Raw genomic sequence first — 14,217 nt, forward strand, 5'->3', positions numbered from 1 at the left:
TGAAAAATAAATTCAGCTTATAATGTCAAATGATTGATAGATTTAATTCGTCTCCCTTGAGTGTCTACTATGTACTTAGTGCCATGTTAGGTACATGGTACAGAGAAGCATGGCAATCATAGTGCCCAGGGAGTATATAATATAGTATGGAAAATAAAGTATAAAACAATATGATCCATAATAGATATAAAAAATGTCACCAGTCAGTCCTTCAAAAGAGGAAGGGAGCCCCCATGACTGAGGGTTTGGGGAGATAGCTATTTCTTCCTCTCAATTAATTATAGGAGAAAGATGAGAAGAAACTAGCTCTCTGTTTTTATTTTTTGAAACAGCATAAATCCTTCAGATGGGATTACATTCTCCTTTCCCCAGTATTTCTCTTCAGTTTTGCCCCTGAGTGATAGAATCTTACCCGTGGAATGGGGCCTTAAAAGTTCTAGACAGACGTTCCATTTTATGTTGAGGTCTTTGCCACGAAAAAATAGCCATCCGGCCTATATTACTTAGAACACACTAGATTACAAACAGCAGAAAACTCTAATCCTGTTGTTTTCATCAATGATCATAGACCTGGTTTCAGAAGCCATTTGATTCAAAGCTCAAAAACATCATCAAAGATCATATCAATTTGCTTTCTCCATGCCTGCTTTATTTGAACCTAGCCAGACCTTGTGGTTGTAAAATGGCTGCCCACAGTCCAGGGGCTCCTTAAATTTTTTTTTTTCATACAACATGTTGGTGATATACCTTCAATTTTTGTTGTTATGCCCTCTGATTTTGTGAGTACATGCAAAAAGAGGAGGTTGACGCTGAAGTTCTCTTGAAATATGAAACAAACAAAAACTTCCCTAAAAGTCCACAGCAAATTGCTCCTCTCATTGTCCCAAATTGTGTCATGCCCATTGCCAACCAGTAAACTAGTAACTGTGGTAGGGATGGGATTATGCTGCTTTATTTAGGTTGGAATTATGCTAATTTGCTTATATTGGAACCACATGCTCCAGTATGCAGTCAAGGCCGGGATATGACGGCTAAGAACAGGGGGTGTTAACCTAGATAACTGAGAGTGGATAACGAAGAAGCTACCACAGGATTTGGCACAAGGTCTGGAGCGTGGCCGTTGGCAACGTCATGGAAACCCCTAGCCCCAAGCCACAAATGCCTTCTCTCTCTGGACAGCTTGGGTTGTAATAAAGTATAGCAATTGCATATTTGCAGCTGAATCTACCTCCTTCTTTCCATGCAAATCTGGGCTCCAATGACTCCTTCTTCACGTCGTTGCCCTCAAGCCTTTGGCCGCTTCCTTCAATTTGTTAACGTTGGGTGTGTCTTCTTTCTTCAGTGTTTGTTCTGCCTGGCCCTTACTGCACTCACTGAAACCAAAAGAGTTAAACACTGGCTGCCATTGGAGAAAAATCTTACTTCCATTTCCAAACTGAAAGGAATTGAGGTCTAGTTATTTTGTCTTCTTTTTATTGTTTGGGGCTTCTTCGGGCCAAGTTCAGAACTTGCGCCAAAATAGTGGCTTTGCGATCAAACCTCCTTGGGCCATCTCTGCAAGATGAAGGCACTGGCTTGATCCATTTCCAGCAACTCTTCCCCGCTGTCCAATTCGGTGGCCCCTAACCAGGATTCGCGTGGGAAGAGGTGATTGTAGACTTGAGGGCTTGTGTAGTGGAGTGTTTGGGTACCTGAAGCCCACGCTGCTTTGTGTGGTTTGAGGGAGCTTTTGCCCCTTTTCTGTCATTCTGCTCAGCAACGAATTCGACCAGCGGCACCTACTCCGAGCGCGGACCGAAGTGGCTCAGTCTCCCTTCATCACGCACGAATTTTCCGCGCCGAGCGCTGCGCAGCCGCCAGGGCTGCAACGACCGGGCCAGGCCGAGTGCGGCGTCCGGCGTCCAACGCGGCTTGCTTGGGAACAGGAGCCTCCAGGGTTCTGCGGCCTCGGGCTGGGTGGCCTGGGCAACGGATCCAGATGCGCCCGCAGCTGCGTCTCCTCCGCGCCGCTCTGCCGCCCGAGGCAGAAGCGGGACACACCAGAGGAGGCGCCGCGGTGCCTGTCGCCCTGCTCCCGGGGGCACAGACGAGGCGCCCTCCGCGGGCGGCCCAGCCCTGCTTCGCGGGGTGCCTGCGCGCGTCTCCCGCCCCTCTCCGGCGGCCCCCACTCCGTCCCGCCTCACCCCACCGCGGGCTTTGTCCACCGGCCGCGCGGCGGCCCCTCCCCGTTCCCGCCGGCTCCTCCCCACCCCCTCCGCTGGCCCCACTTCCTCGGCGCAGGCGGCTGGAGCGGGCCGGGGACGAAAGGGTTAACCCGGGGCTCTTCCCGGCGCGGAGGGATCCGGAGCCGAGCCGAGCGCGGTGCTGAGGCCGCCTCAGCGAAAAAAATGTCCGCCTGAGGAGACCCACAAGTTCTATTCGGGGGGACCGCCAGCCCGCCCCGGGAGGAAGGGGCGGCCAGGCCCGAGAGCCGCCTCCCCCGCCCGGATCCGAAAGCTCGCGCGGGGCAAAGTGAGCCGAGCCGCCGGGAGGTACAAGGGGAAGCCCGAGCCCGCTCTCCCGGCCAAAGTGAACTTTAATCGGGGTGGTTGGATGCGGAGACGGGGCGGCAGGTAATTGCGGAGAGACGAGCGGGAGGGGTACGCCGTGGCGGGGCTAGGGGCTGAGGGGCGCCGCCACGTCCCTGCCGGAGCGGAGGCGCCCCCGGCCCGCGCCCCAACTCCTCTCCCCTTTGTACAGAGGCGAGCCTGGGGTTCCCTCCAACTTGGGGAGCGGAGTGGGGACGGAGGCGAGAGTCGCGGACGGCCAGGCCCGCGGGCGGCGCGCTCGGCCTGCGCGCCCCGTTCGGCACTCGGCTCCAGCTCCGGGGCGCGCGGGAGAGCAGGCTGCTTCGGCCGCCGCGCCGGGCTCATTGTTCGGCAGGTCCGGGGCTGGCCGGCCGCGGGCAGGGTAGCAAAAGTGGGAGGAGGCCGAGCCAGGGGAGGAGGGCGCCGGGTAAGAGCGAGATTAGTTGTCGGGGTTTGTATTTTCTTTTTAAAAACGTCCCTGGGACGCGCGGGGGTTGCTTTTCGACCCCCGGGGCCCGCTGGGGACGTCCGGGCGGCGGCGGCGGCAGACGCGGGCCTGCGAGCGGCGCGTTCCCTGCAACTTGTCAGTTCTATTGTTGCCGAGCCAGTGAGTCACTTCGCATCTCCCCTCGTCGCCACTCCGCTCACTGGACGCCTAGTCGCCCCTCACCCCGCCCCTCGAGACCCCCGCCCGGCCGGGCGCAGCGCCGAGCACCCGGCGGGCCGCGCGGGGTTGGGGCGCCGGGGAGGGGGCACCGGGGAGGGGGCAGGGTTGGGCTCGGAAACTTGCAGGAGAGGCGGCGAGTTGCGGGAGCCGCCGCGACGCTCCCGGGCCGCGCGGAGGAACGCGTGGATTCACCGACCCGGCGCGGTGCTGGGCTCTCCTGCCCCCTGCCCGCGCGGCGGTGGGAACGAGTTGAGTGCTGGAAATCAGCCCAGAGCTCTCGGTCCTGCCCTACGCCCCTCTTCTTCCCCTCACACACTTTGGGCCGTGGTGGTCTCTCTGAGCCTGTTTCCTCTGCCTTAGGACCTGCTAGAAGTGACCGAAGATGAATCCCCAGCAGCAGCGCATGGCCGCTATAGGGACCGATAAGGAGCTGAGCGACCTGCTGGACTTCAGTGCGGTATGAGAGCTTTCCGCGGCATCTTGGGGTTCTGCTGAGGTTTACGAAAGAAAGAAAGAAAAAAAGAAAGAAAGAAAGAAAAAAGAAAGAAAGAAAGAAAGAAAGAAAGAAAGAAAGAGAGGAAAAAAGGCGGGGGGTGGTGGTGGTGTGGGAAGCGACGTGGAGACTAGGCAGCGTGAACTCCATCTGCTTTGAGCAGTAGTTCTCAGGGCTGGAGTCCAGCTCCCCCAAGTTGGACACCTGAACTTTGATGTAATGTCTAGACTTGCAGATTTAAAACTTTAATGCCAGAGGGGTCATTTGATTGAACCAGTTAAAAGGAGAACAATGTAACCATGAGCTTTGGTTGAGTCACCCTCTGACCCTGATGATTATTAGGGATTTTGAACTTTGAATGAAAAAAGAAAATTATTTTTTCTGCACTCTATTTCCCTCCCCGAGATGTGATAGAATTTATGATATCTGAAAGATGTCAGTTATGAGAAAGTAAGATACAGGCTAGAATTTCCAGTCTTTTTGGCTGAACACTTTTAAGTACGTAAATTTATGTGTGTGAATGTGTATATGTATGTATATGTGTACATAAGTAAGGTATATGTATTTTAAAGTTTTTACCATAGGAAATGATTGAGAAGAATAGCTTAAACCGAAGAAAGCCTACTGCCTTTATCTTTCATGGGCTGAATTCCTTTATTAACTGTTGTTAGGAGTCAGGACCAACACCTACTTTATAAAACTGGATTATAATGGATCCTTACTGTATGTAGTAGTTTCTTTGCGTATGATTCTGACTATGTGGTAATGTAAATGTGAGATTTTTGTTAGAAAGTAAAGGTGATGGACATAAATTTGCCATTTAAACTTAATAATTTTAGACTTTCTCATGTAAATGAGTGGGTTTTGAGAACAGAATATAACCAATATTTCTAAGTAGTATTAGGAAATAATATCACTGAGTGTAATTGCCTTTGTGGGTCTGAATGTATATCTCCATTTTATCTTAACTTCCTTCTAAAATACGTAACTGATGGCTCTTGGCAGACTTTTGTTTGCAAGGAGTCTAGAAGAATTTCAGGACTAACAGATATATTTGGGTTATTTTGTAGATGTTTTCTCCACCTGTTAATAGTGGGAAAACCAGACCAACAACGCTGGGAAGCAGTCAGTTCAGTGGATCAGGTAAGATGGTATCTAAAATCAGGAACTCTTATTTTAGTGTTTGATACATGTTAGTAGAAAAATATGAAGTATTTTAATATCTTCATGCCATTCTGTTGTGTCCATTTCAAATTAGAAGCAAAAACAAGCCTCAGATGGGCTGTTGACTTTAGGATCCATTGATATTTCTATAAGAATAAATATCGATGTAAAATTCTTCTGTTTTCCATGAATCTTTAAGTTGAATTTGTCTTCTTTGAGTACAAGGGATCATATCCTGCCTCTGTGTTTGGACAAGTACCAGAAAAAAGGCTCTGTGGTCCATGTGTGGTCTATATATAGTTTTTTTTAAATGTTTGTTTACATATGTATATTTTTAAATTTTGCTAAAATTTGAGCCTATTAGCATTATTAAACCTTTGTGTTCTAAAAATTTGGTAAAATAGTATTGTATGCATATTGAGTCAAGTAAGAATTAGTAAGACTTATTTTAAAAGGTGGTTAATCCTTTGGAAGTCTGGAGCAAATTAAAAATTGGGACAGTTTTAAAAATGTTAAAGGAACAAATGTTACAAATAAATGAATAGAAAGATTTATTTTCAAATGATATCTGTTAGATGACTGAATTCTACATTCAGATTACATTAGAATAATATTTAGAATAAGTTTAATAAGATTCCTATTCCTACATTAGCGCTGTGGTCTTTAAATTTACTTTATATTTATAACTATTCTCCATTATTAACATTTATCTCATATTTCTTAAGTATGCATTTGTTTTTTCCCTAACTTATTTAAACTCGTGATTTCAAAACTAACCAGTCCAGAAGCAAGGTCCATTCCAGTGTACAAAAGCTATAATTTTCTTTTTAAGTTAAACTTATTCCTTAGTTCTCAAAGACGAAAAAATAATGCCATGGACAGCGTCATCTTAAGAAAACCAGCTGTGAAATCCCTAGACTGAAATTTAGTAACTGCTCTTTGACCGGTGCTTGTATTTTCCCTAGTAAAATGATAGTTGATTTCTTAAGATACTGTGAGAGCAAAACACGAGGAAAGAAGGAAATGTCATAACCTAGAACATTTTTACCACTTTATATTTAAAAAGTGTTTCTGTTTAAAAATAGTTCAGTAATATAATTTATTAAAATTTTATTTCATGATGAAATTGCAGTTCATGGGTAAAATATAGCATGCTGTTTAACACCTCAAATAAATAAAATAAAAACACTTTAGCTGTTAAACATCCTAAAGGCTAATATAAACCTATTCAAAAGGATATGATAAAATATCAGTAGTTAATGTAGAAGAAGGCTATATATTTTCTTTACTACTGTTTTGACTGTATCTCAGTTTTTGCAACTAATAATTCATTTTCCAGTACTTTCAGATTTAGTTTGATACATAGAAGATACTTACTATATTTCCTTAAATAAGTAGAGATATTACTGTTTTAGTCTGTTCCAGCTTGAATTGTGGAAAATGTATTTAACTGACATTCATTGATAAGAAGGACATGAACTTTAGAAAATTGATATCAGAAATACTTTGGTTTTAGAATAAAGGCAATTATATTTTTTTCACTTTTAAAAATTAATGTATGATTTATGTAGTGTGTGAAATTTGAAAGTATATGTGAACTTGGTTTGTATTATTATAAGCATGACATTGGAGCATTTGTGAGCCTTCTTTCTGTCGCTTGCATTATACAATGAAAAATTATTTTTCAGCATTGCAGAAGTAGTCATACAGTATTTGATTCTTTGGAGTGGGAAATTTTTAATTTTAAAACTGTTAGGTTTGTTACTTATCTGTTGAAAGTTTGACCTTAAACACATGTGTTCAGTGGACATGGTAATATTTATTTCAGTGGTTTGTTTTAAATTCCAGGGAAAAAAAGGCATGACCTTTAATAATTAGTGAATAGATTTAAATTTTGGGGAAAGGACAATGGCATGAGTGATTATTTTATATCAGAGTGTATTGGTAGATAAAGATTTTCTATAGCCATTTTTTCTTGAAGAAACTGGTACAACAATATTATTTTCTTTATATGGTTTATTGCCATCTGAATTATCTTCTGTCCTGATTTTGAAAGATACATGATATGCCCTAATGCCAGTTTCTTTGCAGTATAAAAGGAGCTGAAGATCTGATTTTCTTTCTGAAGAACTGACTTAAAGATTAGAGGTTTTTTTGGTTTTTTTTGGTCTTTGGAGTAACATTGTAAAACGCCCGTCTTTTGCCTCATGAAAACTGTAGTTGTGCGGTATAATTTTTTTTCTTATGTTCTTTTTGAGGATGACTTAATTTCACATTGGGCTTTTTTTGAGAAAAAATATAATACATTTAGAATTCTTTAGCTGAAAACATATTTTGCAGTGCATAATTTTTTTTTAAATCTTATTCCTAAAACAAATAACATATACTAGCTGATACTTCTTCAGAAGTGACTGGAAAAAATGCATATGTATTTACTATTACTTACTTGACTGGAGAAATCTGTTACAATGCTATTTCTTTATCAAGGTGTACATTTTCTTGGAATTATGATCATAAGACTGAATTTGCCCCCTTGGTAGTACAGAGTCTGAGATGTTCTTATAAGTGACCTTGAGAGGTATTTCTCTTTGTAGGCGTTAAAAGTAAGGTACTATGTTAGAGGCCAGTGTATCAGGGGAAAACTTGATTAAACGATTGGTAAAATGGAAGGAAGTAGTTCATTCAGGTGTTTAAGTCTGCTTTCCCCTCCCACTTCAGAATTTTGAGTGTGTGATACTGGGTTTAATTTTTAGTAGTTTTTTTTTTTTAATGTTTATTTATTTTCAAAGAGAGAGAGAAAGAATGCTTGCGTGTGTGCAGGCGCTGCAGAGAGAGAGGGAGAGAGAGAATCCCAAGCAGTCTCAGTTCTGTCATTGCAGAGGCTGACGTGGGGCTCAGTGTCATGAACCATGAAACCATGACCTGAACCGAAATCAACAGTCGGAAGTTTAACCAACTGATCCAGCCAGGTGCCCATATTTTTAGTAGTTTGAACATTTACATGATACTCCCCAAATTTCCTTTATTGAATCCAAGTAGTAAAACATATTGGAAGGAAGTGGGATAAATTCATTTTGTAAGCTATTTATATATAATGTGTCTATTTGTGTTTGATATTTCTAGAAAGTTATTTTAATTAGCAAGTAAAGCTTTACTTTTCGTTACTCAAAGCAGACTTTTGTAGCATGATAGATTTCTTCTTGCTCAAGAGTTTTGGAAATAATTGTAAGAACTCTTTACCAGCTCTTAATTTTTAAAAGGAATACAATTTTTCATTCTTAAGTTACTTACTGCTTTTTTGTGGGAAAATTTTTCACTTGTACAAGCTTTATGCTTTTAGAAAGTATTGATATAGAGCCAGAAAAAAATGAGTTGTCATTAAATTAAAATTTTTAATTAGACTTTTTGTCTCAAGATAATTTAGATTCATATACATATGAAGGCATATATTCATATAATTTAAGAAACATTATAGAGTTCCCATGTATACGTTAGCAAGTTTTCCACAAAAGTAACATCTTGCCAAACTGTAGTACAATATTAGAACTAGGTTATTGACAGTGATACAGTGAGGATACCAAAACGTTTACATCACTGCAAGGATTCCAGGTGTTTCCCTTTTATATTTGCATCCGCTTCTCAAAAGTAATTAAAGAAAATCCGTAGTAGATTAGTAAATATCTGCTCATCCTTTTAAACATGGAGTAAGCTTTTCAAATTGTTGTAGTATTATTTGTAGCATTTGAAAAAAAGTCAAGAAAGGAAACCAAATGTTACCAATATGTGTTTTAATTGAACTGTAATATACATAGGAATGGTGATTTTAAGTAGAGGGTAAACTAGGTTTGCTCTTTTCATTTAAGGTATTTTAAGGTAATGAGCAGGGTGTGCTTCATAGTGTGTATTTATCAGCGTTAAAATTTGTAATAAACGTGTGGTAATATACGCTTGTTCAAATTTAATACTGTTATTTGGGTAACTAAACCATGTTGGACATTTGCTTCTGGCAAGTTCTGATGAATGAGAGTAACTGCATAGTCAGTAGGCATGTAAAGAAAAATATATTTTAGGATAAATATGGTCTGCTGTTAAGTGGCTCATTTAAGATAAAAGCTAAGTAGCAAAGGAGTCTTTTAGAGAAAAGGTGTATATGAAAGTTCCAACTTGGAAAAAAAAAAATTAAAGACAAGATTATAGCTGTGAGTATTGAATGCCTTTTACAACAGTCCCTGTAGTGTTCCTTTAAGTAGTCATGGCTTATAATGTATTTGAAGAACAATTTGATTAGATAATGAGACTTGCTTGTTATATACAGTGAGGCATACGTACCTGTAGTGAATTTTATTTTCATCTGTTTTCATTAACATTTTTAAAATCTTTTTCTAATGTTTATTTTTGAGAGACAGAACACAAGCAGGGGAGGAGCAGAGAGAGAGAGAGAGACGTACACACAGAATCCGAGGCGGGCTCCAGGCCCTGAGCTGTCAGCACAGAGCCCTATGCGGGGCCCGAACTCACAAGCTGTGAGATCATGACCTGAGCCGAAGTCACATGCTTAACTGACTGAGCCATGCAGGCACCTCTATTTTCATTAACAATTTATTTATTTGTTTATTTTTAATGTTTATTTATTTTTGAGAGAGAGACAGAGCATGAGCAGGGGAGGAACAGAGAGAGAGGGAGACACAGAATCTGAAGCAGACTCCAGGCTTTGAGCTGACAGCACAAAGCCTGATGTGGGGCTCGAACCCACCAACAGTGAGATCATGACCCGAACCAGGTCCTGAAGTCGGACTGAGCCACCCAGGTGCCCCTTCATTAACAATTTAAATACGAGGTCAACTTTCTGTCTTTTAGGATATCCTTTAGTATATCTTTTTCTTTGAGTTTTAAAGTAATTGTTTTGGAATAGGAAGATGAAGGTGCAGATACCCAACCTTAAATGTAAAAACAATTGCTTTTACATTTTAGATTTAACGGGTGCCATTTAGAATAATCTCTTATTAAAGCCAGATAGTGTTTTCTGTTACTGAACAATTGGCAGTCATGCCTGGAATGTCACTGCCTGCTTAGTGTTGTGGAAGACTTGGATAGAACGCTCCCATAGGAGTAAAGTACCACTATTAGAGTCTCTTGGGGGGGAAAAAAAGCTATTTCTTAGCATGTGGGATACCTTTTAAAAAAAATCATTTAATAAAATTGCTTTTGAGTATAATTTGAATATATTTTTTTGGATGAGGCCTTTGCAATTAGAAATAAGATGCTTTTATGTTTAGGGAATAAAATGAGAAGATAAAGGTTGAAATATGTCAGTTCTAAAGACTAATGAAAGACTTTCTTTGTTAAATAGTGGAGCCATACATATTTCATATTTATTAGTTAATTGCATATTTATTTAGTATCTACTTTATGCAGATACTAGACTTTGTGCTAGTCTAGTAGCTTTCAAGAAGGTGGGCAATGGAGAAGGACGTAGATCCAAAAAAGTGGAGGCATTCCATTTTCTTAAAAAAATTTTTTTTTTTTTACATTTATTTATTTTTTGAGAGACAGCATGAGCGGGGAGGGCACAGAGAGAGTGGGAGTCACAGATACCGAAGCAGGCTCCAGGCTCTGAGCTTTCAGCACAGAGCCCGATGCGGGGCTCAAACTCACAAACCGCGAGATCATGACCTGAGCCGAAGTCGGACTCTTAACCGACTGAGCCACCCCGGCGTCCCGAGGCATTCCATTTTCTAGATATGATGATAACATGTAAAATTGTGGGGTAAACTAATGTGACCTAAGAAAATATCAACAACTACATATTAATGTAGTTAAAATTGAACATGTGAGAATAAGAATGTGCTGAGGAGTCAGGGAACTGTCTTAAGGAAAACTCAGATATCTTGAATTTAGAGTTCATTTTTGAAGGAGATACGGAAAATGAATTAGGGAAGAGAAGAACTGGCCTCCTAGAAGTGGAGTAGCATGGAAAGATACCCGGAAATGGGATTTGACTTGCTCCAGGGTGCTATACAGTTCAGGGAAAGAGAAGCTGGTTTTTATTGATCGCCACCGCACTCCTGGAGTAGCTCATATTTACGTACTATTATCTGGAGCCGACTACATATCTTCAAATCCAGTCATTGCTGCTTATTAATTGGGTGATCTTGGGTAAATTGCTTAACCTGTCTGTGCTTCTTTTTCTTAAAAGAAAAAGAACAACTCATAGAGTTGTTATGAATATTAATTGAGTTAATACAGGTAAAGCTCCAAGATGAGTGCCTGGCACCTAGTTAGCTCTGGTGGAGTGAATTGTTAGCGGTTAGACAATAGAATAAGGAAAGCATTTGTTCATTCAGGAGGCTAATGTGCTAATCTAGAGGTGAGCTGGTGAAGGTTGGACTTGGTATTAGTATAGGGAGTAGGAAGGAAAAATACAGAAGAAAAAGATTGACAGAATTTGAAAGATTGGATTTCGGTAGGTAAGAGAAATGGCTTAAGATTGCAGTTCTAGAATAACTGGAGGGTGATAGTGCTGAATTTTTTTGAGCACTTTTAGTTTCACACTACCTGGGACTCTTCTAGCTAATTTTGGAATTTATGAGAGAAGAGTGCTTGGAGATGAGTTAAAGATGTTGGTAAAAACAAACAAAAAATAGCAGCAACTCTTTTTTGCCTATAAAATTAATAGTTATCCTTGAAAAGAAAGTTGGAGAACAGAAAAAGCAACAAAGGAAAAAAAAATCCATTATTTCACTGTCCAGAGGAGATTGTTACATTTTGATTTATTTGGTTTTTTTTTCCTATTAGTCCTATGTTTGCAAAGTTGAGATCTTAATGATGGTTTCATTTTATGTCCTCCTTTTTTATTTCACTTAATACTACGAACATTTTTCTCATCTTCTTAAAGATTCTTTTAAAACTTGATTTAAAATTGTGTGATATTACGTGGAATGGAGATAGCATAATTTATCAAATCCATTCTCTTACTGCTTGACATTTAGAGATTTTGTTAATTTGCTTTTTGTTATTAAAAAAATGTGATAGTGAACACCTTTTTGTACACACGTGTATTTTTATCCACACTTCAATTTCCTTTGGATAGGAGATGTAGATTTTGTTTTTTATGCCTGCAAGTTATAATTAAAGTTAAGAGAGTAAATGAATACCCTTAGGGAGATGAACTCAGAGGGAGATAAATTATCAGGCCAAGGATTGATGACAATGGTGGAGTTAGATGTATAAAATTAGTGACTTTGGCTAATAATTTAATGTAAAAATACAATTTTTTATATATATGTGGAGTATAAGATGCATTACGTATAGATTTATATTTGTATATAAATTGGTTGTGTGGTGACTGGAAGGAATTCCTGTCATTCTTTGACTTGTGCTGACTGAAATGGAGTGGAATCTAATTGGAGTCTATCAGTGAGAGAGCCCTTAAATTCTTGACTTATAAGAGGGGTACTGTCTGAGAGTGGGAGTAATTGGGTCCAGGAACCAAACAACTGGATTAGAATCAGTACTTTGCCACTTATTAGCTGGGTGGCCCTAGGTGACTAGGCAAATCATTTAAATGATCTGAGCCTACTTTTCTTTCTTGTGAAAAGTGGATGATACTGCCTACCTTCAAAATCTTTAAGAGGATCAAACAGGATTATATATTGCCTGCCATATAGCAGCTTCAAAAATGGTAGCTGCCATTATTATTGTGGCACCCTTTTAGGTAATACTAATGATAATATTAATAATGAATAGTAATATAATCAGAATTATAGCCAATGTTTATTGAACTGTTACTGTATACCAGGTGCTGTGCTAGTGGTAGTGGGGGTGAGGAAATAGATACCCCACAAGAGTACCATATCAAAGTTGCTTTTCAATGTCATAAAATTGTATGTGTTGTCAAAAGTCTAAGAAGATATCAGGTAGCAGAGTAGTTTAAAAAAAAAAAAAAAAAAGAAAAAGTCCCTCCCCCCCACAAAGAGTATTTTTGAAAGATCATCAGGTACCTAAGAACCACCCCGCCTTTATCTGCTTTTTTTTTTTTGTGCAGTTGATTTCTTCTTAATACTGTCATTTTGTAGACTAGATATTGAATAGTGCAGAATGGTGGACAGAAATGTGTACACCTTTTGAAAACCCTCTTCCATGCTTAGGCATTGCCACTTGGATGTAATGTTTTCTCCATATTCTCTCCCTAGCTACTTGAAATTCTTTCTGGAATGATATGTAGTTTAAATAAATAAGTAAAATAAAAATTACGTGACCTGAGAGGATAGAATAGCTGGGAGACAGATTGGAGAGAATGTTCAGAGTCTCTTGAGTAGAGCTTCTCCACTTTTTTCTTAATAGCAGAGGAGAAAGAACATAAACTCCCCTGGTAGCCTGAAGCAACACATTGCAAGTGAACAGAAGAAATCTTACTCTTAAAGATTTATGTGCATTTTACTTTCTACTCCCCAGCACAAACATATTTGTTGTAATATAAATATGTTTTAATTCATCATTGAGTAAAACTGAGATTGTAAGAACATGCATTGTGGCTGGCTTATAGCATTGCCTTCATCCTATTTTGCTTTGTATCTTTGGGGTTGGGGTGAGGGCAGGGTGGGATGCAGGCTTATACTATCCTTTCGTTAGTGAGAAGCCCAGCTCTAGAGCGTAGTCTTCAACTGTCTTTTTGTATTCGTGGATCTTTTCTTGCTACCACAGAGAAATTTGTTAGTAATGTCGCTTATCTTTGAAACTCTTGTTTTCTGTTTCCAGCCACATCATCCTGTAATTTCTTAACATGCCCATGACTTGAGAAGAAAATGCATATTTCTGTAGAGAGAGCTTTGTATTTTTTTGTTGTTGTTTCTTGTTTGAAATGTGCTCTCTTTTGTTCCAGGTTAAAAAATGTGTTTTCATAAAGACTAGGGTGAGTCATCCAAGCTACTCTAAGCTGACTGGGGACATAAAGATCATATTTAAAGATGACACTGAAATGTAAACAGATTAGGGATTGGTTACTAATTTTGATTGCATTGGGTCGTGACTCAGGGATGAAATTTTTGGAATAAAATAAAACAATTTAAGACAAGGTGCAGGACAGAAGAGATTACTTTAAAAAAAAAAAGGGGGGGGCGGTGCCTGAGTGGCTTAGTCAGTTAAGTGTCTGACTTCGGCTCAGGTCATGATCTTGTGGTTCGTTGGATCGAGCCCCACCTCAGGCTCCGTGCTTACAGCTCAGAGCCTGGAGCCTACTTTGGATTCTTTGTCTCCCTCTCTCTCTGCCCCTCCTCTGCTCACACTCTTCCTCTCTCTGTCTCTCTCTCTTTCAAAAATAAATAAAC

General features: G+C 40.4%; 1 protein-coding gene across 9 annotated transcripts in view; it reads left to right on the forward strand.

Moving 5' to 3' along the window:
- The first annotated feature begins 2,398 nt into the window (after positions 1 to 2,398).
- Positions 2,399 to 14,217, forward strand: part of TCF12 (transcription factor 12) — a 382,333-nt gene continuing 370,514 nt past the window's right edge. For 2 of the 9 annotated variants that reach the window (XM_086710771.1, XM_086710774.1), the window contains exons 1-3: positions 2,400 to 2,612; positions 3,595 to 3,691; positions 4,798 to 4,870. In XM_086710771.1, the coding sequence (XP_086566897.1) occupies positions 3,617 to 3,691; positions 4,798 to 4,870 (148 nt within the window). In that variant the 5' untranslated portion in view covers positions 2,400 to 2,612; positions 3,595 to 3,616. Of the gene's footprint in view, positions 2,613 to 3,594; positions 3,692 to 4,797; positions 4,871 to 14,217 lie in introns of those variants that run through there. The other 7 variants (XM_086710773.1, XM_086710778.1, XM_086710772.1 and 4 more) reach the window with 6 other exon arrangements.

This window comes from Puma concolor, chromosome B3, assembly GCF_028749965.1.
Source record: "Puma concolor isolate L17-30 chromosome B3, mPumCon1.1.hap2, whole genome shotgun sequence".
Classification (NCBI taxonomy): Eukaryota; Metazoa; Chordata; class Mammalia; order Carnivora; family Felidae; genus Puma; species Puma concolor.